The 14,618-nt window shown below is 37.8% G+C and overlaps 1 protein-coding gene across 1 annotated transcript in view; it reads right to left on the bottom strand.

The window, feature by feature from the left end:
* The window catches only part of COL12A1 (collagen type XII alpha 1 chain), a gene marked incomplete at its 5' end in the record, with an annotated part of 99,758 nt that overhangs the window by 60,520 nt on the left and 24,620 nt on the right, over positions 1-14,618 (bottom strand). The window contains 5 exons of the mRNA XM_082480976.1: positions 1-150; positions 2,842-2,963; positions 3,683-3,875; positions 6,228-6,494; positions 8,379-8,648. Of these exons, the coding sequence (XP_082337102.1) occupies positions 1-150; positions 2,842-2,963; positions 3,683-3,875; positions 6,228-6,494; positions 8,379-8,648 (1,002 nt within the window). The remainder of the gene's footprint in view (positions 151-2,841; positions 2,964-3,682; positions 3,876-6,227; positions 6,495-8,378; positions 8,649-14,618) is intronic.

The following is a 14,618-nucleotide window of genomic DNA, read 5'->3' as shown; positions in this document are numbered from 1 at the left end:
CAATCTGTACTTTGTCAGGACCAATATCAAAAACTTCAACAATACGGGCAATGAAGCTCCTGATAGTTTTAAAATTTGGCCGCCCAATACTCCACGAGCCGTCCACCAGCAGCACGATATCAGCTTCTGCTCTGGTTCTGCATTCTAAACCTGCCGTGTCAACCAGAAAAATATAAGCTTACCATGACAGCTTTCAACCAGAAAAATATAGCCTTAGCATGATAGCTTTCTTTCTCCATCCTTTTATATGACATATGTCATGAGTTAACTTCCAAAATAGCGCTAGTTTATTCACTGGCACTGTGTCAAGTATGACCTCTTTGTGAACTTTATTCACACTAGTCACTGGTTCCATGGCAAAAGCTGTATAAATTTCTTCATGTATGTTTCCTTTTATAAATAAGCCTTCACAAATGTCAAGGCCAGTGCTCTTCTCTATTGTCACGACATTATCTGGTTTGGTCTTTAAGGATGGTTGATAACTTGATTTCAGAGGTTTTGTAAAAGAATGCCAAGCTAACCACTGGCACGGCAGTGAGCATTATCAGATTATCCAAATTTACAGTATTTCGGTCTGTCATGGTTAGCTAAACTACTGCTTAATTTGCAATTATGTAACAGTGGAAATAATAGCATATATTACAACTTCTTTCAAATAAATATTTCTGAAATTTCAGGGAAAAGAGACATAGTAATACAGGTGGTATAGAAGTTTGCACATCCAGGAAAGAAACAACACAATTTAAAGAAGATACACAAACATAAACATGGGTGAAGAAATAGAGAAGGGACAAGAACAAACATTTATATAAAGTTGCAATGTTCTGAAAAGGTAGGAAGTTATTTCAGGTATCTTCATTTTACAAATTACAGAATAAAATACGCATCATATTGTTTTCATCACAAGGAAAATCACAAATATTTATACAAAATAGACAGACACAATGTTTTTATCCACAGCCATTTGCAAAAAAAAAATAAAAATAATAATAAAAAAATAAATCCTTGCTCTCTCTCTTTTCCTGTAGATTGTGTTACCAGCTGCAAATTTTCTGGCTTCCTGCCATCAGAGCTTCTGGTCTTTATATGGAAGAAATCCCATTGAGAAAAATCAGCCACACTCATCACAGTTGAAAGATATTGTGATTTCATATATGTTCCACATAATTGATCCAACACTGTAGACTCATGAATATAACTATTCCATGTACCTGGGAGTTAAAAGCATGATCCTCTTCTGCATAGAAAATATAGATCTAGTCTTTAGTCAGGACAATAAAATCAGTTGGGAGTAGGGTTTAAGTAAAACCATGTTAGTTCAAAAAATTGCATGCATAACTTTAATATGGAAGTTAAAGTTAGCTTCATGTACAATATAAAAAGTCAAAGTATTTTGACTTTTATTTTTCTTCCAATTACCATAGTTCCCCACGGAAAATTCTAGCAAAGGCACCAGACCCAGGGTGATTATTTTTTTTTCTCCCATTAATAAATAATGTACTATTACATTTACAGTCCCAGATATAAAATTCATTTTTCACATTAACCATGACTCAAATCCATGCATTAGTAAAACTAATTAGCTTAAAGAATATAATACTGAAGACAGAAATGACAGCTGCTGTAATAAAAAATAACAAACCACTCTTGGTGCAATTATTTTTCTGCCAGACTTATTACAGCTTTACTCTAATGTCACTGACAGCCTGTTATGTAGTTTTTCTCAGTTTTACCCTCTTGTATTAGACAGAGTGGGACAGCAACTAATTAAGAAGTTTCTAAAAGTGTCATCAACAAAGTTACATGAGGTGAATATTTTTTACAAAGCCCAGTGTGGAAACAAAGCATCAAAGAGGTTAAGTGAAAAGAGCATAGACTCAACTGTCAGAAACATTTTTTTCTTTATTTAACTCTGAAAGGCCTTTGCAGCTAGGTCCTTCCTCCTCACCAAATTCTCTCTGATGTTTATGCAAGTCTTGTAATGGCAAAGGAGAAAAGTCTGTACTTCTGCATGTATACTTGGCTATTAAGAAGCGGAGACCTGCTTCTTTATGCTTTCCATGAAGGAGGACTGAGCCCTGAAACTCTCTTCATCCAATATTAATTGACAGTATGGTGGGCACAAGGCACAGCTCTTAGCTTGCAGAGGCCCATTAACCACACCAAAGGAGCTGCTGTCATAACATTCATAAAAATTTTGACTGGAAGGTATAGCTACACAGGGAGAAACTCCCAAACAGATACTGGAGAGCACTCAGCGATTGCATTTCTGAACTAAGCCTCCTCCTTCTATGGTAAAAAAAATGACTAAATAATGGTTATGTTGCATATAAACTTAAATAATACACAGTAACGTTGGGACATTCCCAACTATCAGATCTTCATTCATTATACCATCTCAGTCTTTAAAGGAAAAGTCACCATATAAGGACAAGCAAAGGGCTAAAGATCTGCGTAAAATTCCTTGTTCTACTCCTGCGAACACCCCTGTAGATGAACCATGATCTCTATTCAAGAATTTGACCTTATGTGATTTAACACAGATGTGGATGACTTGAAAATGGAACGCAGATGGCTTTGAGTAATCAGCAAAACATGGGTTGTCTGAGTTATCATCTTTGTAAGATCATCTAAAGGGTGTAGAGGACTAGAATCGGGACCTGGGGCATACTTAGTGGTCACTACAGGCCAGAGGCTATGTCATCAGGGTAGGGAATATACTGAATCCTGTAAATAAATATTTATGTGCATTAGAAAAATGATAAGGAAACACTGGTAAACTTTCAGCGTGTTTTTATCCATAAGCCAAGACTGCCTTTTCTTCAATTCGATCATGTTTACCTCTAGACAAAAATGGCTCCGAAGTAGTATCTGAAAGGGTGGTCATCTCTTGTCCAACCAGGGGGCTGCTCTCTCCTCCTTCAAACATTCCAAAAACATTTACCTTATAGGTAGTTCCTGCCCTGCAATAATTAAACAAATGTACTGTAACTAAATTCACTTGGCTAGCTAAATGCTGACACTTCATTTACGAAATCTTCACACAAAAAAATCCCCCATGGAAAGGGTGCTAAAATGTGAAGCCCGAAGACTAGCTCTTCCACAAGACAGTGGAGTTTTGACAATTTAAAAGCTGATCCTAGATTCTATACTTAAATTTATAGCCTACTTCACTGAAGTAATTATAGACTAATAAAGACTAACATCATAATTAATTAATGATCCTATTTTTAATGTATTTAATATATTTGCATAACAGATTTTTACATGGTCTGAAGCCTAATTTATAAATCCAGGCCTCTGAGAAAATAAATCAAGACCTAAACTAGGCTTTTTTTAACATGAGGTAAGAAACTTTTGGGAAGAAACTTTAGAAATCCCAAATTTCTCCAACATCCCATTAGCTTTCTCATATGCGAAATGCAGAACACATCCTCTGCCCACATCTTTGCCTCCTTCAGTTCCTGTGAGAATACCATAAGTGATGTGAATAACCTCAGAAAGAGCCCTGCCAGGTGCCTTTCAGAGACTGCATAACAAGACCCTCATAGCTAATTGACATAATTACTTTCTTACTTACCGTAGATTTGCCAGGCATTTCAATCCCAGATCATGATTAAATACAACTCTAACTTAGAGTTATTAAAAAAAAAAAAAAAAGAACATGAACTGTTATCCATACCTGAGCTCTTCCAATACCACTGTGCTGTCGTATGGCCCCACTATTAACTCTCCAAGACTCCCATCATCTTCAGTAGGGTGGAAAGTTACTTTGTACCCCTTCACTCGCCCAGGGGCTGGCTCCCAGGTTACTCGGAAACTTGACATAGTTGAATCAGAAGTTCTCAAATTTCGAGGTGGCTTAAAGGGAGAGGCTGCAAGGATGAAAAAAAGGATTTCAATCAGGTCTGGTTATGACAAAAAATCAACAAGTATGCTTTTATGTAAAAATCTATATGCAAATAGATATATTATATATTATATCTTATAATCCAGTATTTATATATTATATTATAATATCCAGCAGCTCTAAACTCTTTGTGCCTTTCCTTTTACATAAAGACAAATATCAAGAGACAATAAGCATGAATCACTTCACCTAATTTTAGCTATCTAACCAGTAGGTATATGGGCTAAGTTTGTTATCAAGGCTCCCTCTACAGTCAATGGACAATAGCAATTCATCTCACCTATCTTAAACATCCATCTGATCTTACAATAAATGTTGACAATAGGTAGACTAACCACTGTCAGTCTTTCTCTTTATTAATTATGGAGAAAGACTAGATGACCAGCTTAGACTAGCCCTCTCTATTATAAATGGCAACAAGTAGGTGAGCCGAAAGAGAGAAATGGAAGCAGCCTTCTCTCAAACCAACACTGGAAGAAACAGAATTTACTGCAGGCAAAAGTCACACCTAACTAGTACTCAGTCACCAACATCCCTTCTCAAGCTGCTTCCTCAGAGCTCTGGGTCCCACAGGTCAGAGCATGGAGAAGGTGGAAGCAAGGACCCTTTTGTAGAAAAGGTCCTGCCAACAGTCCGCTCCCTTTATGCGCTCAGGGCCTGGCACCTCAAGCAACTTCAGCAACCACAGGTACGGCAGTATGTCAAAAAATAATTTTTCAGAGGAGTGCCAGTCAAGAGCAACTTCCTCTGAAGACTAATGGCTACCCAGTGCAGGTCAGTACTCACAGACAGACAGAGTGGTTAACAATCCTGCTGCTACCTTCTGCATCACTTTTGCTTTGTGTATATCTAAAGCACAGTTGTAGAAAATACTGCAGCAGTGTAATCTCTGTTGCAAAAGTTGCAAAAATGGGAATTAGAGTAAACAGAAAGTCGCCACTATAGCTTGAGTGAAAAGATGGAGGGGAAAAAAAAAAAAAAAAGAGTTTGTCTTATCCCTGTGCCTATGCAATTGTCTAATATAGCTGAAAGATCATAAATGTCCTCAGATTGTGAATTCTGCTGAGAAACAGTAGATACAATCTCACTCACAAGGAAAATACAGCCCCTCTGTCCCATGTCCCATGATATTCCTTCCTAAATTACCACGACAGCTTCAACTAACAATATCACTCAGGCTCTGCTTGCTTCCAAAGAGTGATTGCCACCACAATTGTTTACACTGAAAGCACAGAGGCATATCCATATCAAGATGAACGGGTCAAAAATGAAAAGCAGCTGGATGGTCTGACATTTATCTCAGTATAATTTTCAAGGTGTTGGTCAAGAGCTGATCAAGTTTTCAAGACCCCTCTACATCAATGGCATTTTAATTTTAAAAGAAATCTTCCTTCAGTAACTGAGGTGCCAATATCTCCACTGTTAGACTTGTTTCTCACTCCCTGTCATCATTCAATATGACATATGTTCAGAGAACACAGAATGGCATGAAGTATTTCCAGTGTATATCTAGGCGAATGACATTAGTCCCACACGGGCAGAAACAACTTGGAAAAAAAAAATCTCTTTTGGTAATAGCTCTCTATCTATGGAAGCAAAAAACTGATTCTAAACCTGGTTGACTTGATCTGGATAGATTTTTTTCATCTCCTTACAAAATGAAAGACTAGCATCAGATATATACTAAAGGCCGAGTAGAAAATGAGTTTTGCTTTTACCACAAAAATACCCTCACCGGGACTTAATAAACATTTTAGAGTTTCAGCTTCTGAAAGAATAGACAGCTTGTCCAAAAGACCGTGGTCTCTGAGGTCAGGCTTCCACTGATGACTCTTCAAAATCATCTACTCCCCCTTTCTATTACCTCAGGTTTTCCACAGAAAACATGGTGACCAAAGAAGACAAATCTAAGTAACAGGATGCTGGGTAGCTATTTAATCAATACCCAGGACCCAAAGGCCAAATATGAAACAATTGACAACATGCAATTAAGTAGTCTGTTGAGACACTGTCTTCCCCACAAAGCACCTTGTTTTCACTTCTGATGACAGTGTTTCAAAACAAGTCCAGTATTTTCAACCAGATTTTGCACCATATTTAAACTCTCAATATCAACAGCAAAAAGCTGTGCTCATGCTATGCTATAGTGGAGTTTCCAACAAATCAAACTTTTTTTTCAACCTCTAACATTTTCTTCAATTTGCTTATTAATTCATGATCTTGGCAGACTCCACCATACTTTTCCTACGTATTGTGATCATTAATTTTAAACACAAAACTTTAATTATCAAATCCTGTACAAGCTTGTGATACATACCTGTTGTTCCTTCTGCTTTTCTTGATTTTCCTTGTCCAAAATCATAAATTGGAACAACACTGAGGTCATATGTAGTTCGTGGCTTAAGTCGCTTTAACACTATGCTTGTAGCAGGAGCATTTACTCTTCCAAACATCTGCCTTCCTCCACTGCGTGGTCGGTAGTATACACGATAGGACAAGACTTTCCCAGGTGAAGGTTGCCATGTAACTCTCATTGTATTTTCTGTCTCGTTGTCTACTGTCACAGTCCTGGCATTTGGTGACACTTTTCAGTGTAAAAATATGGATAAATGTTTACTTTGTCACACAAATATATGTTTAAATGCATGTCTATACAATTCATTCTGCTGTATTTAAAAAAAAAATATTGCTCTCTTTAAAGTCACAGTAGTTGATTGTGGGGAAGACACAGGGGAATCTCATGGGCCATTGTTAAATTATTTTCTAAGTGTAATGGACTGAACAAACATAGGTGTGCTTTCCACTACAGAGAAAAAAAGAGGGAAGTATAAATTGCACGATGACACAGCATAATTGGGACTTTCATTTAGTCACGCTTTTCAGTAATCTGTTAAGTAACGGACTCAACACTCTCAAGTTATAAAGCCTTTTTTTATGAACACAATGTCCTATGGAGTTAAGATTTTCTAAGTTTTGAGTTTACAGATCTGAGAAGGAACTGGTAAATAACTAAACTGCCGGGTGCTGGGCTTCACACAAGCTATCCTGCAAACAGTGGTGAGTGACTTTCCAAACGCTTGGAAAATCACTCACCACTCTTTGCAGGATATTATACGTGCTGAAATAAGCACATGGACTAATAAAGCATTTTCTCTACAAATTGCAGCACTCGGCTTCTAAGAGATATTTTCCAGACTGTACAAATGTTACAAATGATCTGAAGTGAACTGAAAGGTATGTAATGCTGGCTGTCAGCCGGAATAAGCCATCTAGGTTTTGGCAAAACAGAACCTTCCTGGCATGCCAGAATCGGTCAGTATTTCATCACACGGTAAGGTAGGCTTTGCAGACTACAGTACCCTCTTCCAGTCCTAGGAACTTAAAATTTCTAATGGTGCTTGCAACAGAAAGATGCAATGTTAGTCTCAGGTCTGGGCCTATTGATAGGCCGGACAGCAAGTTCCCGCAGGCAGCACATTGTGAGAAGCAACAAACGATACAGCTAAGCTGCCGACTTAACCTAGAAAAAGCTGGACAGGTAATGCTGTTGTTCTTGAAGAAGGATGTGGGAGAGCAGTCTGCTTTGACTCTGGGGAGTCAGCTCTTAGCAATGGCAGCAATCACTACTCTTGGGAGACCTTAAGAGCAATGGTACTGGGTCAAGGACAAAGGTTAATGTAGTTCAGCAGCCTGTCTCCAACAGTAGTCAAAACAGCTGCTTAGGAAAGAGTACAAGAACATGTAAACACACATGATGCGCTCCCAGAACACTCCCTCAGGCTTTGTCTTCACATGGTGCCTTTAGGCAAACAACAGAGGGCATCCCTTCATTCATTCTGTATCCTCTACTTGCCAGTTCTTGCCATACAGCAACAAGCTATCCCCGGCCTCTCAGTGGTTTTTACTTTGCCTACACCACAGGAGAGGCTTGAGCCCGCTTTGACTAATAGTATGTAATGTTTATCAAATAAGAAAAAAGAAGAGCCTCAGGAAAGGTAAATAATGAACATCAAAATCCCCCAGTGAGGCTCAGTTTGAGGACTGTGAAGACTGGAAAGGGCAACAGCTTGGAAAGGCAATTCATTGATTCTGTGGGAATTTACCCCACCTTTCCTCCATACTCTATCCATAACATTTCTTCCACCTGATTTCAAACAGTCACACCAAACCCATGAAAGGCTGGCTTTCATAGAAAAGAGTAATTTGCAGACAAAATCACATCTTAAGGTGGAAGTAATTCTTACTGAATCCAAACCTCCATGACATAGAAGAGATTTTCCTTTTTTAAAATGTTCAAAAAAAAAAAAAGCCAAAATTGACTGATCTGAGGGGGCACTTTGGTTTGGGGGGGCTTTTTAGAAAAAAAAAAAAAAAAGGTGAAGAAAAATAAAGTCCGTTTTCTTTAAAATATGATAATTTCATCAAGAACAGAATGCTACAAATGGTGGTAATATTGTACTACACTCACCATCAGTAAAAGCCTCTCCTTCTACTGGGTCTCCTTCTCCACTGCTGTAGGTTGCATATACTGAAATCCTGTACTTAGTCTCAGGCTCCAAGCCTTCTAGTACAGCATCCACTGTATTTCCAGGGACTCTCTTCTCTCCCATTGTATCATCATAAAGTGATTTCCATACTATCCTATAATCATTAACTGTTCCTGGAGCTGGTGTCCATGATAATCCAACTGTAGTGTCAGTTATGTCTGTGGTAACTAAATTACGTGGGGAACCACGTTCTGCAAGAGAGAAAACAGCAAATATAGTAAAAGTTAGCAAAGTACAAATGGAAAAGTAAAATGATCGCTAGAGCAAAATAAAACTTTTCCCATCAATATTAGTTTTAATAACATACATTTGTAGTTCCAAGAGAAAATTAATAGGTTTTTCAACAAAATGCTTAAAGGTAACTTTAGATTACAAATGATCCTATCTTACCATGCAAGATACTTAGCAGTTATGCTTTAGAATATGCAAAATAAAAATGCCATTAATCGAAGACTTGGTATGAAGCCAGGGCTTAAATGTGCTGCAGCTTATTTAGGTAGGATTTAACTCTCAAGTAAACAATTTTATTTCATTCATTCATCTTCATCTGTGTAATAACTTTTTTCCTGGGGGCTAAATAAAGGAGACTTTTACCTGAGTGAAACAGTCCTTTCCCTGAAAACCTTATCTTCTTATTTAATAGTACCATTCTTATCTCCCAGAGTACCTCTTACCAGATCTATCAGCTATTTTATTTTATGTTTACAACTAAGTTCCAGTGTGTCTACTTCATGCCGCAGTTACAGTAGAAAACAGTCTCCATCTTTCCACTCATAAGACTTGTACCTCTTTCCTCCCTGTAGTTTGTTCCAGCCAGCTTGGAATGAAGGAAACAGCTCGTTAGTCTGTGAAATCCAGTTGTCAGCTGGATGCATGAGTTTCACCTCACGCACCAGAGTAGTTCCACTGCTTAAAAATGAAGCTCATTGGTCTAAAGCGGTGCAGTGAAAGCAGTGCCTCTGTTTAATATTTAACATACATTTATAACATATGTTCCATTTTCCTGTTGCAGGGCTGGCTTTTGTTGGCAGGAAAGGAGCGCTGACTGCTGGGTTTAATGCAATGGCCTCACTATAGCAAAATCTGCAAAAGGGATCTACAAAACCATACCCACATACACACAGAAGCGCTTGGTTCTGTGGTGTGTATTCTCTGTGGCCTACAGAACATTCCTGAGAGACTGCTCAGCAAGATGACTTAAACATTTGAGGTGGCCTCATGGCATCACAGTTAAGTTTTACTTGCACCGATAAAAATATATCCGTGTATTATACCACAGCAACCACAGGACCAGAGTCAAAATTCTTTGAACACAGAGAAATTCAGTAACTATCCAATTTCCCCTGCTTAGGCTCATTGCAAGAACAGACCTGCCTGTTTTCAGAAGCCTAAAGCAGTTTCAGTTCAAGACTAAACAACAAGTTGCTCAAAGTCATATACTGTGGTTTTGCTGTGCATATTCCTTTGTCTTTCACTTCCACCACAAATCTGCAACGTTTCCAAACATAACCCCACAGGAGCAAACACAACTACCTGTAGACAGGCTTCATTTTGGAAATATCTCATTGCCAGCACAACTTCATTAAAACTTAGCCAATGAGTCCCACTTGGCTTAATGATGAATGGAAATTAATACAACTATCTGAAAAAAATGCTTACAGTATAATAAAGATTCATCGGCTACACAGATTACAGAATCAGAAGGTACCTCTCCAATCACAAAGCTGACTCTCAAATATAGCTAGTAGAGCAAGTAACAGAATTCTTTCTCATTGTGGTTTTTTTCTGATTCTAATTCACGGTCTTGGAACATCCCATCATGTTCTTCTGGAGGCAATTCTTTTTCCATCCCAGCTCTCCATCAGTTCTTACAATTTTACTCTTCAAACCAATTTTTAGCCTAACAATATAAATCACCACAATCTATGGCATCTTCTCTTTAAAAAAATATTAAGATACAGAGGTTTTGGTAAAGTTCACCTGTTTATCATTTCAGAACAACAGCAGTTGCATATACTGAAAAAGTTATAGTGAAAAGGCCTGATTCAGCTTATGCTTCGTGCAATCTCACTGAATTCAGTGACTGCATTAAATAAAAGCCAGGGCAGAATCTAAACTCCAAAGACTAATTTTCCTGGAAGCCTGAAAAAAAGATTTGCCTTCAAAAGTAAATTACACCAATTTTTCTGTCTGCTCTTAAGCTTCTACTCCCAAATCTTGGCTTTTTCATACAATAAAAAAAAATATTAAGTCAATCCAAATGGAAAAAATATGGAAAACCTAACTTGATAGAATGCACAGATGTCTCACAATAAAACCTTTTCTTTCCATATTTTAATGTAATATAAATATACAAGTCACTTTATTTTGGCTACTTTAAAACATGGCTCTGCCACAACATGATTTCAGTATTAAAGTATCTGCTACCGCAGCACAATTTTTTTGCAAGTCTACTCTTGGACGCTACAGCTAATGATATATGTTGGAAACACTGCAAAAATAACTGCATATTTAAAACCATTATTGATTAAGTCATTATTGAAGTCATTAAATAACAGAGGAAAATAATTTGTTTGGAATGGACTGTAATGAACACCAGTTACTGTAATACGTTGGTTCTGAAAGAAATATCCTTTGGAACTAAAAGTCTTTTTTATAAGGCAAGGTAAGAGAGGGAAAAGGGACTGGGATTCCTACCAAACCACTAGAACTAAATGGAAAATTTTTACTTCAAATAGTTGGAAACTGCTGACAAGACAACTTACCTACTAAAGGAAATTAGACTTTTTATATGTTACACTGCAACCGAGAACATTTCTTTAACATAACACACTAACTTGATTTGCACCTCATGTGTGAGGTGGAAGTTCACTGACAGCTTTTTTTTGCCTCACTGGATCTCCCACAAGTGTTTTTATATTAGGGGAGCAGCTGTGTTTAAGATGCAGTCCACTGTAAGTCTTAAATTATTAGGATTCCACCAAGTATTATCTAAGCTGCTACACTCAGAGTCAAGAAACGTATTTATGCTCCACAATAACACTGGTATAATGTAGCAACTAGCAAACATACGATTAGACCTATGAGATATTTTTTTCCCCTGGATTAAAACAAAATACCTAGTTACCTTGCTTATGTTTCACAAAAAAGAAAAAAACAACTACAGCTCTAACATGTAAGCAGTCATTCTGTTCTTTGGTCCACGTGTTCAGAAATGCTTGTTGAACATCTGCTTCTTGCCTGCTTGTTTAAACGGGATGGATAAGGAGCATGGAAAGATGATGCACACTGTAAGAAAGAAAAGTGCTGGCTGGCTGGCTCACAAGTGGTTAAGTCAAAAGACTCCTGCTTTTTCCTGACTTGAAATGGAAGTTAAAGTATGCCCATCACTTCACGCAGCCTCCAAGTCATCAGCAAGTGAGGAAGCAGTTGGTTTTTGAAAATTATCCCCTAACAGCCATTAGGTCCTATGATGCTCTGGAGTACCAGACCAGCTGGTGTAAGCACAGCTGTAAGCCGTGGTGAATATGTGCACATTAAAATAAGTGCTTCCACGGACAGGTCAAACCCCTACCTGGGAGAGCAAGCCAGTCATCAGTTTCAGGCAATCAGATTCTCTTCAGTAGTCTTTAGCTCGGAGCTGAAGTCTGCCTACAGTCCCTTGTACATCTCTACCATCACTCAGTGCAGACACACTCTCAAAAATTAACTTGGTTACTTTCAGTCAGGTGCTTTTACACCCAGTTCTGGACTTCTGAAATGTCCAGTTTCCATATTAAGTTTTTCCACTGTAGTATGCCAGAGACACAACATAATATTAAAGCAGTTTCCCCATGTCCATTTGGCTTGCTTCCCATAGGTCTCCAGCAGTCACTGTTGTTATTGAACATAAGACTGTGAATCAGCTAAAATTAAAACACTGACATTCATAAAAATCAAATGGCCTTATTCAAATGGCCTTACCCCTCAGAAACATTTACACAGTTCCAGCTGATTTCAGTGGGAATTTCTCATGCAGTTTGGGCTCAAAGTGTAAACAATTTTCTGTATGTGCCCTTAAAACCAGCTTTCAAAATCAACCTGCAGCAGTAAATTTCACGCAGAGTCATGTTTCATTTAAGTTAAACATGGGATTGATCTAAAAGCACCCTAAAAAGTCAGAATCAACTAAATAAATGAGCCTTCTCTTGCAGAGGCATATACCAAATTTTTATGGCCTGAGTCCTGCCTTGTTTACAATGGGATACATCATGAGCATCCCATTAAGTCAGCGGGCTGGGTCGCCGCAGCCAGGGATTTGAGTGAGCACATCAAATGAGATGGTAGCAGAAGCACTTTAAGATTCTACTCTAATGGTCAAACTCTCCTCTGCATTGTAGGAGGCAGACACTTTGGTCAGCTGATATCCTTCCCTCCGAGCCACACAGTCGTTGGTTATTCCTGGAGTACCAGCCCTCAGGCACGTAGAGAGGGGATGTGAACGTGCAGAGGAGAGTCAAGGACTTGCTACACAACAGGAATGCTCACTTGACCCTGTTAGAGCAGGTTTCTTGCTCTTCTGCTTCTGGGAATGCAGAAAGGTGAGAAGATGCAAACCAGGAGAGTTTTGACCCAAAACAAAGGGACTTTGGCCAGAGCACTCCTGAGTCCCTGCTCTAGGATAAAGCCAACAGGAATCCACACTCAGTCCCTTTAATATTTTATCTGTCTTTTCCAATGGTTAATCAACTAATGCTACTCTCAACTGTCTAGAAATATCTTTTTATTATTCATTCAGCCTTCCTATGTGTTGATTTTTTTTTGATACATATTTCATTTCCCATATAAAACTAAGATAATTTTCCACAGATTAGCAAAAGTCAATTTCAAATGTCAGACTCAAAAATCTTGGAATGTATAATTTTAAAAATGCATGAAACGGCATTAAATCTCCCGAGGACACTAAGTCCTTGTTTCTGTCGAGACGGAAACAGCACTACGCAGCCTGAACATTACGTTAAGTCCCTGTGATATGCTAAAAACCTCATTGTAAGAAAATGTCACTTGAATTTTTATTATTCTGCCTGTAGGAGGTCATTCATTTCCAAAGCATTCTTATGTTACCACAGAAACAACAAAAAGAAATTATTTATTTACCAAAGAACTACTATCCATTTTCTGACAAATAAAAGAGCCGCCCCCCCGCAAAATCCCTAGACCTAAGCTCTAAGACATGTATACAACAGAATATAACTTAAAACTGAAAAGTGACAGTCATGACAACTTTATTATATTGCTTTAGTACAGCCTAATTCTCACAGCACAAATAGCACCCGTCAAATGGGATGGCTGGATTGGGCCCTATCTCACTGAAACATAAAGATTCTCTTTCTAAAGTGGAAGAGACTATGACATAATTCTCTCAAATTTATCTCCTGAATATAATATCCTACACCTCTTGTTGTTTATTCTAAAATGTACAAAAGTAAGAAATATAATGGATTGACATCTCTGCTAATGTAGAAATACATTAAAATTTATCAGCACAAGCAAGATGGGAATTTGACCAGTAAATATTTTTCTGAAAAAAAAAAAAAAAGCTTTTATCCTAAATTTCTCTGAAACTTGTATTTAAAAGTGTAATGACTGCTTAGAGTCAGTAACTGAAATATTCTTAAAGCTGTTCTGAAAAATATGTAACAGCCAGAAAAAGGACACTCATAAAATAGATCTGCAGCTTTCAAACTTTTCAGACATTCATTAGGATTAAACATTTCCGTGTAGATTGCTTAAACTAGCAATGAATTTGTTTCTTTTTAAAACAACTGCAAATTATGGAAGTTAATCTATTTAGCGGCTAATGTACAGTATGTTCTTTTCATCTGACAGCATGCCTTTGGGCAGAAAATCGAATTCTTGCCAGACTTGCAACCACCTCTCTTATTAAAAAAAAAAAAAGGTTAGAAAAACAGTAGCTCTCACAAAATGCTTCCCGTCTGTTGCATTTACAGTCACCACCCTCACCGTGTTTATCAATGTATTTTATTTCTAGTGTACTATGACTTGGGTAAGATCATATGATCCCCCAAAAAATTCAAAGCCAAATGGTTTGTTTGGGGATAAGAGGGATACTTTTCCCTAAGGCATTTCTGTGGGTGTTTCATGCTTGTTCTTCAATCTGC

This window comes from Vanellus vanellus (genome assembly GCF_965231255.1).
Source record: "Vanellus vanellus genome assembly, chromosome: 3".
NCBI lineage: Eukaryota > Metazoa > Chordata > Aves > Charadriiformes > Charadriidae > Vanellus > Vanellus vanellus.
This window is presented reverse-complemented; position numbering and strand designations above follow the sequence as displayed.